General features: G+C 45.7%; 1 protein-coding gene across 1 annotated transcript in view; it reads right to left on the reverse strand.

Annotated features, from left to right (window-relative positions):
- The window catches only part of LOC119402652 (proto-oncogene tyrosine-protein kinase receptor Ret), a 65,339-nt gene that overhangs the window by 24,744 nt on the left and 22,379 nt on the right, over positions 1-18,216 (reverse strand). The window contains exons 7-13 of the mRNA XM_049412178.1: positions 14,686-14,709; positions 13,661-14,110; positions 9,641-9,943; positions 8,502-8,645; positions 7,491-7,598; positions 2,031-2,290; positions 361-483 (exon numbers count right to left, since the gene is read on the reverse strand). Coding sequence (XP_049268135.1) covers positions 361-483; positions 2,031-2,290; positions 7,491-7,598; positions 8,502-8,645; positions 9,641-9,943; positions 13,661-14,110; positions 14,686-14,709 — 1,412 coding nt within the window. The remainder of the gene's footprint in view (positions 1-360; positions 484-2,030; positions 2,291-7,490; positions 7,599-8,501; positions 8,646-9,640; positions 9,944-13,660; positions 14,111-14,685; positions 14,710-18,216) is intronic.

The following is an 18,216-nucleotide window of genomic DNA, read 5'->3' on the forward strand; positions in this document are numbered from 1 at the left end:
CAGAAATACCAAACAACGCAGTCAGAAGAACGATCGCCACCTTAGCACAACTGTTCATGCATCTCACGCGTCATACGAAGCTTCAGGTTTTGGAATCTACAGGCTGCCAGTTGATTTTTCGTCCACTTGAATTACCCTCCATCTCATAATTGCCAAACTTCAATTAAATACTACAAACAACACGCTTGCTTTTCTTGGCTTCAGTATCAGTTGACTTTACATGGTTCTGTCTATCAAAAACGGGTCCCCCTATTAATTCCCCTTCATTCGTTCAAATAATATTTGGTAACACGAGCATGGGAGGCGGTTTTCCAACTGCATGATGATATCAGAAGCAAGAGGCAGCAAGTTGGCACTTACTCTACTTTTCTTGAGGTATGTGTCACCCTCATACACGTCTCGGCTTAAGCCAAAGTCAGATATCTTGATGACGTTTCCTTCCGCCAAAAGGATATTTCGAGCCGCCAAGTCCCTGTGCACCAGCTACAAGAGAGGAAGATAGCACAAGTATGTGTAAAATGCTTGCCGATTGCCAAGGGGCAATGGTACTGCCAATATTGGTATGGTTCATGCAATAGCTTAATAATAACAGTAAGTTTAATAATAACCGTTTAACGATAACCCGGTGGTTTTTCGACCATCTCCGATCATTCTGAAAAAAAAAAAGATCGTGCTAGTATATGGAAATGTGAGAAGTAGTTATTGGGGCGTTATATCTCGGGAAAAAATTCCGTTATGCCTAGAAGGTGCCTCGAACTTTGCGCACGTAAGTAAAACTGTGTCGCGCTAAATAATTTATATAAAATTCCTAGTTTGAGCCATGACTACGAAGCACTTTCTTTCTTAATCTGAAGAGGCCCGCATCTTCCATGACTATGATGGTTAATTTGTCTTTTTTTGTTTTAATTTTCAACGCTTTTGGCAATGACGAGTAACCGCAAAGTACTGCATGTTCAACGTTTTTTTAGAAAATCACAAATTTTTTCGCAAGTGGTGTATTCATATTTTGGGCTTTCTAAGTTCATATAATAAATTATGAAAATACTGTGGGAACGAATGAAGTAGAAATGTTGCGACAAAACTGTGACAAAGTTGGCAAAAATAGCACTTTGGCCGATAATGTGGCTTCATTTTCGCAATGTAGCGGTTCAAGTAAAAATATAGATTGTACATCGCTGCGTAGTATGCTTGGTTGTTATAATATATCGAAAGTGTGAAATGTGAAATCAGTAATTTTTGCTTTAAGCGAGCAAAGAAATTTCGAACTGAACGACCACAAGGTCGTGTGAAGTTTGCCTTAGCCCCGCCTTCTCTGCATAGTACGTCAGTGCAGGATTCCAGCGGGCGCCTTTTCGCAGCGAATAATGCAAGTCCTACAATTGCTTGTCACTTATTTAAGTGTTATCACTGCATATAACGTCAAAAACGGCAATAGTGACAAAACGGTGGAACGCAAGTGTCGGTCTTCTTGGGAAAGCGACAGGCGTACGACAGTCGCTTCGATGCACACGACAGGGGCTCGCAATAAAGAAAGCAATGTACGGTGGACACTCGTAGTTCCCCTATAAATGGAAGGACAATGTTGTTAATTCAAAAATGAACAAGTAGTTAATCAAGCAACTTTGCAGACTTTTTGTGCACAAACGCCAGAAGACTCGGTGGCTGAGGCGTTCTGATGCGAAACAGAAGGTTGTGCGTTTGCTTGCTGACCACAGTCGCCAACTGAGGTAAAACAGAAAAATGCTCGCGTACTGAGCCAACTGAGCTTCGCGTAAACTGAGCTTTGCAGAACATATGCACACTAAGAGTTATCTTGCTGTCACTGCAACTTTATTCAGTGTTTCGTTTTAGCTAGAAGTGGTTATGAGCATGATGTGGCTGGAAATAAAGCCAACGCTACGAAGAAGTGTATTATTCTTAGTAAGCTGCTTAAAACTGTTACTGGAAATTTCGTGGTCTCATGAAGTAAATAGTCACGTGCGCGTATAGACAAGAAACACAGTAACATAACCGTAGATAAATGAACAAACCTTCATGTCGGCCAAGTATGCCATCCCTTTCGCTATTTGATAGGCGAAAGAAATCAGATCGCTGAAACTGGGTATTTCAGGCAGAACAGGATCCTCGGCATTCTCTTCCAGGGCCCCCAGTGACGGTTCCTGGGCCATGTATGTTGGGTTGCAAACAACCGTCACGTCGGCGCCCCCTCCGGCCATGTGCCGGCTACGTCGCAGCACATTTAGCAGAGAGCCAAGTTGAGCATACTCCACGATCACATAAAGTGGTCCACCTGCAAAGATGTCGATAGCATGAGTTACTGTTTTTCTTTTTTGCATGAATCAATTTCAGTCAATCAATTTGCCACAATATGAGCAAGGGCCCACCCAGGTCATTCGTGTATATGCCTTAGAAAAAAAGAAGCGCTCAACGAACTGGCCGCATACTGATAACGAGAAGACTATTTGCCAATAATCTATCAGGCTACTAAGAATTACTGTTAGCCTTCAGTAGGTTGTTTCATTTACATTTGCACTTTTTAATAATCTTATCATTAACTTAGCACAGAGTCTAGCATGGGGTACATGGAAGCCTATCGCACTTGAACATGACAGAAAACTCATAGCGACGGTGGTGACAATTACGGCGAAAATTCCCCTGAAGTGTTATCGCAACCAAATAGACTGCGACTTTGCAGTCTCTGCTAAAGATAAAGATAGCCATTCCCAAGGTGGGAAGGAAATGTTGCGAACATTTGTGCAGCTTGCACTGAGTCGCGCAAGGCTGGGGCAGAGCAGAGCTGGTCAGCACGCGGCTGGTCCTGGCCTGTCTAGGCACACGGGCATTCACACGCCGATGCCCGAAGTGTTCCCGTGATCGCATTGTAAATCACAAGTATTGGCTAGGTGCAGATCGGGTTCGATGGGGAATCGCTTGGCAATCACAGTACAAAATACCTTAATTACACCAATTAGCTTAATTATCTTACTTAGCTTAAATGACATAATTTGTACATTCGAGGCTTGCTCTCTGTAAGCTCGGCATGACTAAGCACACCAGAATCTCAACTCGGATCAATTTGGACTAATTAGTCTCTGACTTTTTTGCTTAATTATGCTTAGCTAACTATTAATGAAGATAAACAACGTGGGAAAGAACGGCTAGCGGCCAGCGCTTGTCATGTGTGTTTGCTTCTCGTTGGCCGTGCTCATCCGCGCTGTTTATCTTCAGTATGAATAACCAACTAGCTCAGTCAGCTACATTATTAAGGTAGGTAATTAGGTTCTGCCATGCTCAACTAGGCTTAACTACGCTTGGCTATGATTACCTTGGCTTAGCTAGGCACAGTAATGCTTAACATGACTTGACGTGGCCACGTCGGCATGATGATGATAACTGTTTGTCTACATCGCGAACCGGACAAACTGCGGGCATAACAGCTCTGCTGAAAAAAAATCGCCCGGCTTGCGCGGAACACGCAGCACAGTCACAGCGAAAGCTGGAAGCGCGGCCTTTCTAGAGCCTGCAGTAACTCTCTTGCGGCAACTAACAGAGCTACACCTGCAAGGTACCCACTGCGGCATAAATCATCAGAATTTTCGTGAAGTAGGCAAGCACCCACTTGCCATTATTCGTCATTCTGCGGAGAAGCGTGGCACCAGCTACACATACGTAAGGCACAAAGTTATGTGCAGTTTGTTTGCGCTGTGGCTGATGATGATGAATATGGCCGAGCCCTTTGTAATGGGTTGGAAGCATTCAACGACCCATTCGATGCGCAATTGACATTGTGTGACGCCTGGTTGTCATTTTTATTCTTCTACCACGCTATATTACAAATGTTAACACGATTACCTGCCCGACATGACGGCTATATAGGGTACTCTTGCGAAGGAGTTTCAAACACAAGATCTGTGCGAGAATGTTTTTTGCGAATCTGTGTGCCGTTTTCTTGCTGAAAGGGCAGGAAGATGCACCGGAGCGGGTTTCGCGAGTGGAACCAGTGTTACACGTGCAGAAGTTGTGATGAGTAGTCAGCCCAGAGCTGACGGTTCATCATTGCACTTTGTAGTTTTACTGCTATTACCTTGCATTTTGGCGAGTACGTGAACAGTCTTGTACGCAAGGCAATAGAGAGAAAAAAAAAAACCGCCGTGGCTCCTTTTGTTGATCGCGGAGGCTCAGAATTTCTGTCAATCAGTCTTGCTCTCCAGAAACTATTCAGACCAATAAGACAGATTAGGCCATAGGGTATTGTCCTGTCCTTTGTCACATCAAGGTATTTAATGTTTACAGGGTTGATTTCAAAGTCTTTTTTTCAGTGTTCGCTACAGAACATCCCAAAAGAAGACTGCATCACAACAGTCAATAAAACGATGATCAATCGTCTCCGGTTTTTTGCACGATCTGCAACGTCCCAGGGAACAAAGAACATATTCCAGGAATAAGTGATTCAAATACGCGGGATATATGAACGTTCTAGTGACGCTCTAGACTGGTTTCCTGTGTTTGATTTGTGTTTAAGTATGCCTGATTATTAAATTTTATAATATCACTCTAAGTTTAACGGTTTCCCTCCCTGTAATAAAAAACAAAAACAGAAAGAAAGGGCGTGGCTCTGATGTAGAATACTCTACTGCCACGCAGAGAGCCCGGGCTCGAATAACATCCGATCCTTATTTTTTCTAATTTCATTTTTTTTTATTTCGCGCAATAGCGGTTACGGACACCGGCGGCGGCGGTTGCGGCAGACAACTACGGCACCAAAATCGCCGGTTTTTGTGATCTAATGACAGCTTTCGCGGCAAAAAATTCGGCAGGTGGTGCACACTTGTTACACTCCTGCAACACAAGAGAGCGAAAGCCAGGCTGCACTCATGTGAGACATATGAGCCGCAACGAGCAAGTACATATGTTCTGCATTGAATCTAGCCTTTGAACGCCTCATGCGGGCCCTTTTGTATTTGTATGTCATTCTCGCAGGTATGCAGACTTTCGCGAAGCACCCATTACGCGTCTGTAAGGCAATACACGCGCTTAGGCAGCTGCACACTTTGTTGATGGTGTGGCTGATGATGATGATGATGATGACTGAGCCCTTTTTAATGCGTGGGAAGCTTTACGCCACTCACTCGTTACGCAATTCACATTGAATTGACTCCTCTTTCTTGAACGTGACTGCTGCCCAACACGACGCTTGTATAGGGTCTTTTTACAAAGCAGTTTCAAGCACAGACCTGACACGGTGGTAGAACACTCAGTGGTAGCCACGCAGAATGCCTAAATTCAATTTCGTCTCGAACCCTGTCTTTTAAGGTCACCCTTGAGAGGTCACGTGATTTTCCGTATACCGCAAGCCGCGTTTTTCAAGGCCAGCGTGAAATGAGACACTTAAGGCTTTCGTTTTAAGGAGTAAATGCGGCGACTACAAAAAACTGGCTAACGGCATTCCACAATGTTCAAGACGTCCGCTCCAAATTGTTTGAGAGCGCCAGGAATTTGAATGTCACGGTCTTGAAAACTGTGAGGTTTGATACGGCCAAGACATTTTTCTCTCTTAATGAAGCTTGCAAAGATAACTTGCTCTTGGGAAACAGCCATATCTTAATTGCTAGTCAATACATATGTAACCTAATGTGGTAAATAGCCTTAGAATTGTGCACCTATGTGGTCGATGCAGGTCTCGTCGACGGCAGCATTGCTCCAAGGACATCTTAGCAGGCAACTGGCACATTTCAAGGTGAAAAATTACCCCAGCTATGACCAGGAAGCTACCGATTCCACAACCGTGACTTTAGAGATCTCAATATTAACTGCCTTAATCATCATATCATTGCGCAAGCATGTTGTATATGCCAGATTCTTGACCCATGACGACGTAAAGAGCTGGATAAACTTGTAGAGGTGGTTTGGCTGCGTTTTTCGAGGTCTAACGACCCAACGCGAGTCAAGCATATGCAGGACGACGCTTGTGGATGGTTTCGGGTAAGCGCTAAAGGAGACCTAGCACAAGTGAAGAAACACACAGTTCGAGCGCCGACTAACCCTACAAGTCTAGCTATTGCACATTGTCCAGCATTTATTGTCAACTTTTAGGGCAAGTAAAATTATAATGGACTGGCTTGGCGATGTGCTTACGGTAGGGAAACGCTACGAATGACGGACTACAACGAACATAGGACACAGTTTAATAGAACGAGTGCAAACCAGCATGAACCAACTAGCCCCTTTCGTCGCATTACTGATACAATGAACTGCTTACATAGCAAATAAATAATGCGAGATGAAGGTTTCATCGCGCAAAGTTCATTATCCTGTCTTCATCGTGTCTTGATTTCGTCTTTCGTAGAATCAGGGTTCGAATGTGTGTGGCAATGGCTAACTAATGGCTCGTTCACACTGAGCATTCCGGCGACCGGAGAGCCGCAGAATCAGGTTCGGCGGCGGCGAGATTCGCCGAATCGGCACTCTCCGCGCCGATCGCTCCCGGACCGACTTTTGCGGCAACCGCCGCCGGATCCGCTCGCCGCGGAACTTGAAAAAATGGCGGCCAAGTCCGACACGCTCGCCACGTCACAGTCGAAAAGCATCCACATAGCGGAGTTGCTAATCGAAATGGTGCGGAACTACCTCGTCCTTTACGACAAACGCCACCCGAAGCACAAGGACAGTTGACTGAAGGACGATTTGTGGAATAAAATTGGCAACGAGCTTGGATTGACTGGTATGTACGAGTACTGCTGTCTATGTTGCTTTGTGTCTGATGTAGCGAGCACCAGTTTGAGCATTGCGATGTAGCTGCCTGGCACGCCCTAGTCGCAAAGAGCGTTGAAACGAGCATGGTCGTTTATAGCAGCGCTGAAGACCCGCAAAATTGCATGGCGTAGTTGCGAGCCGCGACAACATCCGGGAAACTGCGAATCCATCCCGCGCTCACCTGTGGTTGATGGTTTACTCGACAGATGGCGCAATATGGCTATCCGGCGTAGAGTTACTGTGTATGCTACCTTTAGGTAAAGGTAGCATATACAGTAACTCTAATCCGGCAGCGCGGTGCGCGTGCAGTGCGAACGGCACTGTGCTTCGGCGACAAGAGCATTCCGGTCGCTGTGTACGGCGGATTTCCCAGTGTGAACGTGCCATAACTATAAATCCGTTACGTATGTATGTATGTATGTATGTATGTATGTATGTATGTATGTATGTATGTATGTATGTATGTATGTATGTATGTATGTATGTGTGTATGTATGTATGTATGTATGTATGTATGTATGTATGTATGTATGTATGTATGTATGTATGTATGTATGTATGTATGTATGTATGTATGTATGTATGTATGTATGTATGTATGTATGTATGTATGTATGTATGTATGTATGTATGTATGTATGTATGTATGTATGAGTCAGTGAGTGAGTGAGAGATCAAGTGTGTGTGGGGCCCGATTTTTGTGGGTTCGTAAACGTATACACAAGCATAACCCTCACCTTTCGTGGTGCAGCCTCCGAGAAGACGTATAACGTTGGGATGGTTTACTTCCTTGAGCATACAAAATTCAGACAGCAAATCTTGCTCCTCAGCTGGCGTCCAGTTACCTAAGAATGAGAACGGGAAGTGTGCACGTTGAATCTCATTATTGGTGGCCAAAAATAAGGGGTTTATTCATTAATATTTTTTTTTTGCGTGTACCACCATGTACTTGCTAATGAATAAAAACACTGATAGAAACACCTCTTTTTCAGTCAGTAAGAAAAGGTGCAAAACGGTAGGCTTCATTAACGCGACTTTTTTTTTAGATAAGCTGCGACGGACTAACATTTTATACCGAAGCTACGTGGTGATGAGAAAAAAGCATTAAAACATATAACGAAACACATAACGGCACAAGCGGTTCTTGGTCTACGCACTCAGCGATCCGCTGGAAACTAGCCTAGCGTATAACAGCGTTGCTGGGCTAGTTGGTGTATGGATATTTTATAGCAAAGCGGTGCACCGAAAGACAGGGACTAGAGACAAGGGAACTGGGATAGAGCGACAAGGAAAAGCAAAATGTATATTATTGGTCTTTAGTGTGCCTTTAAGCCCGTGAACCCCAACGCAGCAGACAGCTAGTGTATTCGATGCTCACATTTCATCATGCTTGCCACCATACTGCAGACGAGGAGTTTATCTTTCGGTTAGCGGCTGTGAGTTACACAGTACATATATGTTAAATGATGGGTCATGTCCTACGTATACTACGTAGACAAAAGCAAGGTAGGCATTGAAATATCAAACTTAGAGATGCGAAAAACCGAGGGCACCTAGCACTCATGTTCTTGATGATGCACCTCAAGCACCCCTTGCAGAGTTTCCGCCTGGTGTTCCACCATCACAGCTGATCTTTTTCACGCTGTCTGCTGCCGGATCTAGCGCGTGATTTGCCGGTCTAGGTTAATAAGCAGCCCGCAGTGCCCGTTAAATGATGCCTGCTTCTAGTTTGGCGATAAGCAAGCCACCTTTCAGCATCTTGACTGCCACCGTGGTGAAGCCTCGAACACCACCGATGTCGCGGGCACGGGCAAGAACAACGCGGCCAAATTCTCCTTCGCCCAAACTTTGTTCCAGGATGAGGTTCTCCCTAGGGAACTCCCACTGCTCGTCTACCTGAATTGCAAAATGAGACAGAAATAACATCACTGTAAACATTCAAATTATAGATGAAATGAATGGTATTCTGAAATTGCTAGAAACACGGCGATTTGCTCTTAAAGGAACTCTGATCAAACAATTTTTGTTCCTGTAAGTAAAATACAGTTTCGCAATACCAACAGCACCACTCTTGACGGGAGAAAACGTTTGGTATTTCCTAGGAAAGTCGCGCATTGAAATACAAGGACAACAGACGAGGCAACAAGGACGAGCGCACAAGAGGAGAGGTCGGCCTCACGAGCGTCTCGAACGTTTTGTAAGAGCCAGAATAGGCGCAGAACACATACAGGTGGCGGCGCCACCTTGATGATCATACCCCAGCTCACCGTGACGTCATAGGTTTTGACTGCCGTCTGGCCTACACAGTTATTGGTAAAAATGAATTGCAGTGTGTTCTAAAAGAGGCAGAGGCTTAAGAGGGCAGATTTCAGGGACTTGCATTGAACAAATATGGTCAAAGTAAGAAAAAAAGATCTTCATATCCATGTCACATTCACATTCATATGCTAAAGTTCTGGTGTGAAATTTGAAAATAAGACCTCGACTCTTTTTTTATTCTATAATCATAAACATTTGATGGCAAAATTGAGACCAATAGAGTTCTCAAACAATAATTTATCGATCTAAACTGATTTGTTTCAATATTAGTACCCCTTTAAAACTGTAAAAATATTTACTTACTCTGACATAACTAATCGCTTCTACAACGACAGTTCAATGGTAAATACAGTGAAGATAACTGCTTGTGTGTGTCTTTCACGAAGAAACACGGCGTAAAAAAGACAGTAGACTGAAATTTCCTGAGGCTCTCAAAACAAAATACGACTTTATGGACTGATTATCATACTAAACGTTAGGGGCAAGTTAACCAATGTTCTTTGGATCACAATTTTTCACACAGCACATCATCCGGCTTCTTATGGCATGCCATGTCAGCGCATGAAACTTGCCTGCAGCTTGGAAAACGGTGATCCAGCCGCGGATTCAGCGTGTGGTGTGGAGGCCTGCACTGCGGCATCAGGGGCAGGGGGTGAAGCAGCGCTGCGGCTGTCAACGTAGTCTGAGGGCACTGACAGCGATGCTCTGGAGCCCAGGTATTTGTGCTTTGCAGCCACACGTCGCCTTCGTACAAGTGCCACCAGTGCTGCCACTGCCAGGGCTGATACCAGCAGGCCAGCCAGGCATAGTGATGCCACACAACCCGCTCCACAGGATGTTGCGGCAGTGGGTGCCGCTGACCCACTAGGCTCTGCATGTATTCATTGCCATCAATCATTCAGGGAAAAGTGTGAAAGCCGAAGAAGGTAATATTTAATGAGGGGGAAAGGAGGAGAGGTCGGCCTGGAGAGTGTGTCTATAGCCTGCTGCTCCTCACTTGGGTAACGGGAAAAGGGAGAGCCAGGTTGAGTAAATTATGATGGCAGCTGACTATGGTATACAATAATTTACTGCACACAACTTCTTGTGTGCGTGGATGTGCACCACACGCACGAATCGCCACAGCTCAGCAAATTCTCTGGAGACGAGCATCGACGCTTGTCTCACACAGAAACTTCAATAGGCACTTTCTCACGTTTGCTCAAAGCTTTACTCCTGCGGAAAAGCAATGGGTCTGGCACTTTAATATTCAAACAATGTGTGCCAGTTTTGAAATATTAACCAACAGCACTCTGTTGAGAAAAAGCTGAAGCTAGTCCAATGGCATATGTGATTGCTGCTAATAGAGTCTCCCAAGAAGTAATAATTTACCAGATCATGCCCCGTATAACATTCGAAAGTGCTGCCATTAAATTAGTCTCGCTGGTCGCAGCCCCTTCTGCTTATAGTCAGCGAGACTAGCTGAGCTGAAGTTATAACACTGAACAATAAATTCTGACAACTGAAAGCACTCAGCATTGATTTTACCACCGCTTTCAACCTCAAATATAGGCGCAGCAAAATAACGAGGCTCTGAGTACAGGACAGGCTGTCTTCACAAACTTTCCTTCGCAGTATTCACTGCCCAAGCCTCCATTACTGTAGAACAGAACTTGGCATAACTAAATCCACCTTCTCACATGGCATTATCGTACGATCAGTGCAAACTGCACATGACAGTGCAAGATAGGACTGAACGCATCATTTAGAGCTACGTAAGGTCGTTTCTTTGTGATATTCATAATTGATGGTGAAGTACGCTAACTTTCCATAGAGTCTTATAGACTTTTGAGAAAACGGTTGACAGTCTGCTCACGTGGTGTCTCGCTAGTTCCTTCCGGCTGTGCGTTTTTTTCGCGCGGTGTTAACCTCACTCAAAAGTATCAACCAACTAGCCCGCAAGAACGTCTTATTATAGACTTTTGCGAGATGGATATGCGTCACGCCACCCTACACAAAATGTCAAAAACATCATTGCGTGCCAGCAATAATAAAAACTTAGAGGACGCTTGTGCTTCGCTTTCAAGGGTAGAACGCGTTAGCGTAATCGGACCGTGTTCGTATCGCCTTCGTAGTCGCTAGCCTCGCTTCGCTTTTCGGTGGAGACCTAAACGGTGCCGCAAGGAACGCCATTGTACGGGCGCCCTCCATGTCCAATATACATGCATGCGGTGCGACGAAACATGGCCACACGGCCGGGCGATGCCGTTTAAAAGCGCGCCCGTGGGCCCTTTGAGCCATCCCGCGAGCGTTGTGTGAAGCCGCTGAAGAACCTACGAGATGTGCGTACCATCAACGCTAAATGTTTTGCATAAATAGCTCGCCGTTAGTATTCTAGAGGAAGTATGCGTGGTAGCCGAGCGGCTGAACACATCGCGCCACGGAGCAAGGGGTCACGGGTTCGAATCCCCGGTCCCACTCGGACCGAATATTATTTCTTTATTTACAACTGCCTCGAATTTTCGCTCACGGACAACGCTAATTTTTGGCTCACAATCAAAGACGCCGCCGCCAATACCGACACCGCAACTTCTGGGAACGAACACTATCGCGTTAATAATTTTCGGTGTTTTACGGGCCAAAACAACGATATGATTATGACAGACGCCTAAGTGGAGGATTCCGGAAATTTATACCACCTGGGTTTCTTTAACGTGCACCTAGATCTAAGCACACGGGACTCCAACATCTCGCTTCCATCAAAATGCGGCCGCCGCGGCCAGCATTTGATCCCGCACACTTCGATTCAGCAGACAAGCACCATAACCACTAGGCAATCGCGGCGCATTGCGTGCCAGCAAAGACAACGAATACATAGCGAGGAAGCTTGACATTACTAATTATTTAGAGCCAGAGAAGGAATGGTGATTCATTAGGGCAGGCTAGCAGCGAGGTACGAAGTGGATAATGCGGAGACGAGTCAGCTTTGTTAGCGCTCAGGGATGACCGTAAATGGCGTAAAGTAAAATATACAATAGAAAACGCAACGCACGGTTGAAAGGGGAAAAATGAAGCTTACATTTATTATCAAAAACTTATTTACAACGCGAAACTCATAACACGAAGTCTCATACGCACATCCGCTCAAATCGCACCGCTAACAACGCACAATCGCTCTAATCGCACCGCTCAAACGCACAACCGTTCAAATCGCTCGCACTCCGCAGACTCTTCTTCGTTGCTCGCTCTTCTCTGTCTGTCTCGTTCTCTGTCTGTCTCGTTATTATGCGCGCACGCGCACAAATAGTTCCACGAAGTCGGAGGGTCTGCGCAGCCGGCGAGGACCCAATTCCGCGCATTCGAGGAAACTTGGTGTGCGCCGGCGCCCCGTGGCGAAAACCGATCTCAGCCGCCCATAAACAAGGAGGAGGCTCCTTCACGTGGCTAGCGAACACTCGCATGACAGAACACACACACACAAAAAGGAACAAAACGAAACTCAAAGATGTGGAGCAGTCGCGTACAGTTCAATGCCGTCATCACTATTAGATATGACTGCGTATCTTGTGATGAGCTTGAGTGACGCTGCGTGAACGCTTATTTACCAAATATTCAGATTCGATCACCCACGATTTGCTGCAAGCCTAGTGATTGCTGTCAACATTTGGAAGGGCTAAATTCACATACTCCTCCTCATCATCATTCCCTGAATAATGGTTAAATGAGCCGAACAGGCTGGTACCGAACATCGCTGTTAAGGAAGCTACATATTTTTGCTTAATCCTGTACCAGAAAAAGGAGAGCAGAATTTGAGAAAAACACTTTCCTCTAGTCACAGTGCCTTATAATCACGGTACTCTTATCTCTGCACTGTGTAAGTACCCCTAGCCTCATTTTAGACACCACATAGGAAAGCCTTCATACTCCACAACAATTAGTATATGGGGAAATATAACAGCAATAAAAATTTGACTATATTATTCTATTTGTTGTTATCATTCATATCATTGTTATGATTCATAAATTATTTATAAGGAATACAAGAAGAAAGAGTTTCTGCGGCTGCTGGCAATTTGTTGACATTTCGGGTGGGGTCCAGCCTTCGTCAGTAATGACACAAGTCGGATGAGGTCGAAATATCGATCGCACCTCACATAGGTCTTAATGCTCGTGTCAGTAGCTACACTCTTAATCAGGTACCGCTTAAAGTGCTAGATATAGCCAGGAAACCGGACATTTTTTGTCTGGTTTCCTGGATATAGCCACCATTTAATCAGGACCAAATTAAGAGTGTAGGCAGTGTACTTCTGTGCGGTGCTTCTGTGCAGTGTGCAGCGTGGTTGTCATTCATAAGTTGGTAGCAAAATAAACCATACAGTAAGAGGACAACTTTTCTCAAGAACAAATAACAGCAAAAATACAATAGCGTGCATTTGAAAGAATAATAACAACGATAGGTACAACCAACTATATTAGGATTGCTATTATATGTGAATAGAGCTGAAAGAAACTAAAATATGAGAAGCACCTCATGAGGCAAACCAATCCGCATAACAGGCAGGTTTAATCGGAAAGTCAATTATCGCCAAACGTGCGACCAAGGGCTTACCTGGCCACCGCCCAAGGTCGGAAATCGCAGGTTGTTGACCATATGAGCGCTGCCTGTCTTCATGGGCACTTGGCGGCCACGGGTGGGCGACTAGCACACTGTCGCGGCTGGCAGGCTTGGTAGGCAGTTTGGTGCACGTGCAACTCTCGGCCGAGGCACATGAACAGATGCCCATGGCCTTTTCGATTCCTTTGCCGGTGGGCCCTGCCACTGCCTCGCCGACCACGTGCTCTGCACAATCCTGTGGGCAAAGTGTGGGCTGCATAAGCTCTAGCTCGTCACAGATGCCATCGGGACAACTCTCTGGATCTCCAGTGCAGGTGCTGTAATGTGCAGAGAGGTGCAGCGTGTCAGAGCCATGGCGCCAGCGGCAGCGGCCGTCAACCGTGCCTGGGCCACAGGACGCCAAGCACTGGGTCTCGCTCAGTTGCTGGCCACACAGGCGTCCTTCTGCGAAGGGACAAGAGCGCGCGTTACCAGGCGGTCAATCCAAGCACTAATATTACCTCTTGGCGCTTAACTTGGGCAACACGCACAAGCGCCGATAGTTTTTCGCGCTATGACGTAGTATCATCGATTACCAGCTAGCCCTATCTTGCAATTTACTCATGGAAAGCTGCCATATATGAAAACAAAGCCCTGGCCTGGGCTACGTCCGCACTTCGCATGCCCGTGCGGCCACCGCAAGAGAATGCGCTCCGCTCGAGTCACGCGTTCCTGTGTTCGTGCTTTCTGTCTGAACAACGAGCAACGCAAACGCTGTAAGTGCTCATAAAGATGCAATCCATAATGATGCAAGTTTAGAACAGAACAATGCATCAATACTCAATATGTCTTTACACATGCAAATAAATTGTGGTTGAAAGAAAAAGCGTAAAAATTTTATGGAATTTTTTTTTGTCACGGGTATACTTATGCACGAAGCGGCAAACACGCTGCTATGCCTAGATATTAGACTCTTCATATTAGCTCCATTAGTACAAATGACAAAAGTTCAAATATTTATATAGCTTATTGGTACTTACCGCACTGATCCGCATGATGGCCATCTGTAAGCAAAGAAAAAAAGTCCATTGTATTGCACGTTAGTTAACAGTAAAGTAGAAATATATGCGAATTACTCGCTCCGTACGTCCTCCGTATGCATCGCCAACCAGCTTACACCAACACTCCAACTCAATCATTCAGTTTTTAATTAATTCTCTCGAAGGTCTCGATGAAGGTTATTTTGCGCGCGTATGTTTCGCCTTGAATCATTAAATTGCGGTCTTATTCATAACAATTGAATATATATTGCCGCTTCCATCTCGTACTCGACAAACCTGCATAGATGTACCTACGTAATCTCGATACAGTCAGACTCACCATCCCCAAATTTACTTGATGAGCCCTTTCGTAAGAGTAATTAAGCATATTAGGGGGCTTACCCTGGAAGTCAGGGATTATGTTAGATAACGCTAATCGCCAAGCATGAAAAGGTCGCTTCATCGCACCGCCGAGAATATGCTCATGTAAGGGGCACATCACCGGGAACCGGTCATTGTTGCGAAAACTAGAAGCAGCGCGAAAAAAAACGACGACAAAAATAGGAACACACACAACAGGACTAGCGCTGACTAGCACTTGTGCTGGTTCTTGTTGCGCATTGTGGAACCACGCGGTGCGCTTGGACTTGCATAAACAACGCGACATTTCAGCGGGAATCCCTCTCGGCTCCCTCTTGATATATGATGTATAAACCTATTCAATTTACCAGTACCACAACGCTTCGCAAACTGTGCCGGCAGATAAGGGTGGTGCGTATTCGTAGGCCGACGCCACATTCTGTTTATGCTGTCAGACTGTTAGGTTACGTCAAGTGCCGTCTGAGTCACCGCTTTGTTTTACTCAATTGTCTCGTGTGTGCCATAAATGACACCCACAAATTTCGCCAAAGGAAGCTATTTGAATGGAGTAGTTGCTGTCAAGTCTTTGGAAAGGTTGTGGCAAACAAGGTCAGCACCATCTGCTTCTACGCTGCAGCATCTACTTGTTTCTACCTTATAACGACACACACACACACACACACACACACACACACACACACACACACACACACACACACACACACACACACACACACACACACACACACACACACACACACACACACACACACACACACACACACACACACACACACACACACACACACACACACACACACACACACACACACACACACACACACACACACACACACACACACACACACACAAACGTGCGCGCGCTGTAATTTTTACAATTTCTTTACTGTTTTGCCCGTGTGCGTGTGGATTTTCTTTTTTCTCTCTCTCAATCTGTCTGCGTCCTCCTTCCAACCCCTATTTTCTCACACCGGTACACAGGAGCAAACCGGATGTTAATATTGGATTACCGTCTTGGCCGTCCTCTTCATATCTCTCTCTCTGTTTCTCTATTTAGTTAGTGTACACAGTATGGCCTGTAAGCTTTATGGTGATTGTAATGAAGCAGACAAACGCTGACAAACGTTCTGCAGCGACACTCAGCCAGCAACCACGCGGTACAGATAGCAAATAAATATCAGCAGTTCTGGTGACGGTTGCCTAACGTCACTTGTGCTGGTTCTTGTCTAACGTCACTTGTGGTTCCAGTGTTGGCTGATCTAATAAAGCTTACATATGTACTCCAACGAGTAAGCGACCTATAGTCAAGCGTTGCGCGTCCCCGCAGGAATACGCCAACGAACGCTGCATATGTGCACGGCAGCGCACCGTAGCGTGCACTTCGTTTCGATAAAACTGGCGTCTGTGTTATAACGCTAGTGCCATCGTTACGTTGGGCTATAAGTATGCCCTTTAGGTGCCAGTGTAGTCGTCATGCCTGGTTAAGGCCACGATATGCACACAGCTAGTCAATTTGCACAAAGACGTTGATCCAGCTCTTAACGCTTGGCTCAAATGAAAAAATTGCGGCCACTGGCAGCTACTCGCGGACTGCTTCGATTCCATTCCCGCAATCCGTGGGATCTCCTAGAATATGGCAGCAGAGCTCTTACGGCCGAGTTGTGCCGTGTGTCGGAGATGGAAAATTATCAACATCATGAATCGGCACGCGCTCAGTTGCGTCTCCACGATCCGAAGGCGAGCGTCGTAACCAGTAGGCTATCCAGGCGCGCTAGCAGAGCACAGCATAGCATGGCCTTGTATAGTATAGTATAGCATAGCAAGGGGGTGGGAAAGGAAAGTTAGGGCAGGGGGGGGGGGGGCAGATGTGAGGGTGAGGCTGAGGGAAAGGAGGTGGAGAAAACGAGTACAGAGAGAAATAAAGACAGAGATAGAAAGAAAGAGAAAGAGAGAAATGTACTACGATCAAAGCGTACGTGTCCTATAAGTTGCACGCGCAAGTGTTATTAGCAAGTCCTGAACGAAGACAGAATTTCAATAAGCAATCATCATTTGAAGGAACCGAGAACCAATTGTTACAGCATGTTTTTCTTTAGGCCAACGACAAGCCTGTAGAAGTAACAAGGAGAAAGCAGTAGAATATTTTTTCCCCTAATTTTTCGATCTACAGTGAGGCGAAGTGGTACATCTGGCGACATGCTGTATGAGAACAGTGACAGTTGAGGGCAATGGCGGTCATAATCCGTCATTAGCGGGGAGTGGCAGACATGCGGCTGATCACCATTTGCGGCAGAACTAGTGTACGGACGTCAGTATCTCACAGGAGATCACAGAACTATGCCTGCTCGCCTTGAGTGCTCCGTACGCTCGTCAAGTGGCGCGCGTACACAGCACTCAAAGAAACCACCATGCAATAAGGGACTCCACATGTCTACAGTTCCTCCCGTTGCCGCAAAAAGAGCGCCGCTTGTCAGCATGGACTTTTTTACATGATAATACTGCCACGTGCGTTTCTTATTATCACTTTTGCTGTATTCGGTTTTCGCCCACAAAGACTGTCAGGAACGCTCAGCGCAAACCGCGCCTCATAGTTCGAAAAGCTTCGCAATTATTGTAGATCGTTTTGTTAAGATTGCGCGCAAGACGCGAACACTCGAGCTTATTCTAGAGCTTGCGCGACAACCAGCGATAACGCTGGAATATTCGACGGCACATGTATAAATGCCGACGCGCTTCACCGCCTGTCAGTTGATCGACGGTCGACGCTCTGTTCGTCGCTATCAGTGCATACCGTGTGTATTGCTGTAAATTAACTTTCCGTTTCTCAGCCACAAATTCGGCCAAATAAAGAGTTTCATCTTGGACACGTCGACTGCGGTCTTCGTCGACGTCACGACCACGTGACAATACGTACAGAATAATTCACAACTGCCTACGTAATATGAAGACTGCAATTTTAAATTATAAGGAGAATGTATTAAAGGACGGCCGACTACATTCAGTACTCAGAATACCTGCATCGCATGATACTGAGGCTTCTTCGCAGGTTGGTGGGACATACGACCTATTGCTACTTCTTGTGGCATTTTAAGATTGTAACTGCTGTTGAAATCGCAAACAGTGTGCTCGTTTCTGTTAATATAATTCACG

This window comes from Rhipicephalus sanguineus, chromosome 1 (assembly GCF_013339695.2).
Source record: "Rhipicephalus sanguineus isolate Rsan-2018 chromosome 1, BIME_Rsan_1.4, whole genome shotgun sequence".
Lineage (NCBI taxonomy): Eukaryota > Metazoa > Arthropoda > Arachnida > Ixodida > Ixodidae > Rhipicephalus > Rhipicephalus sanguineus.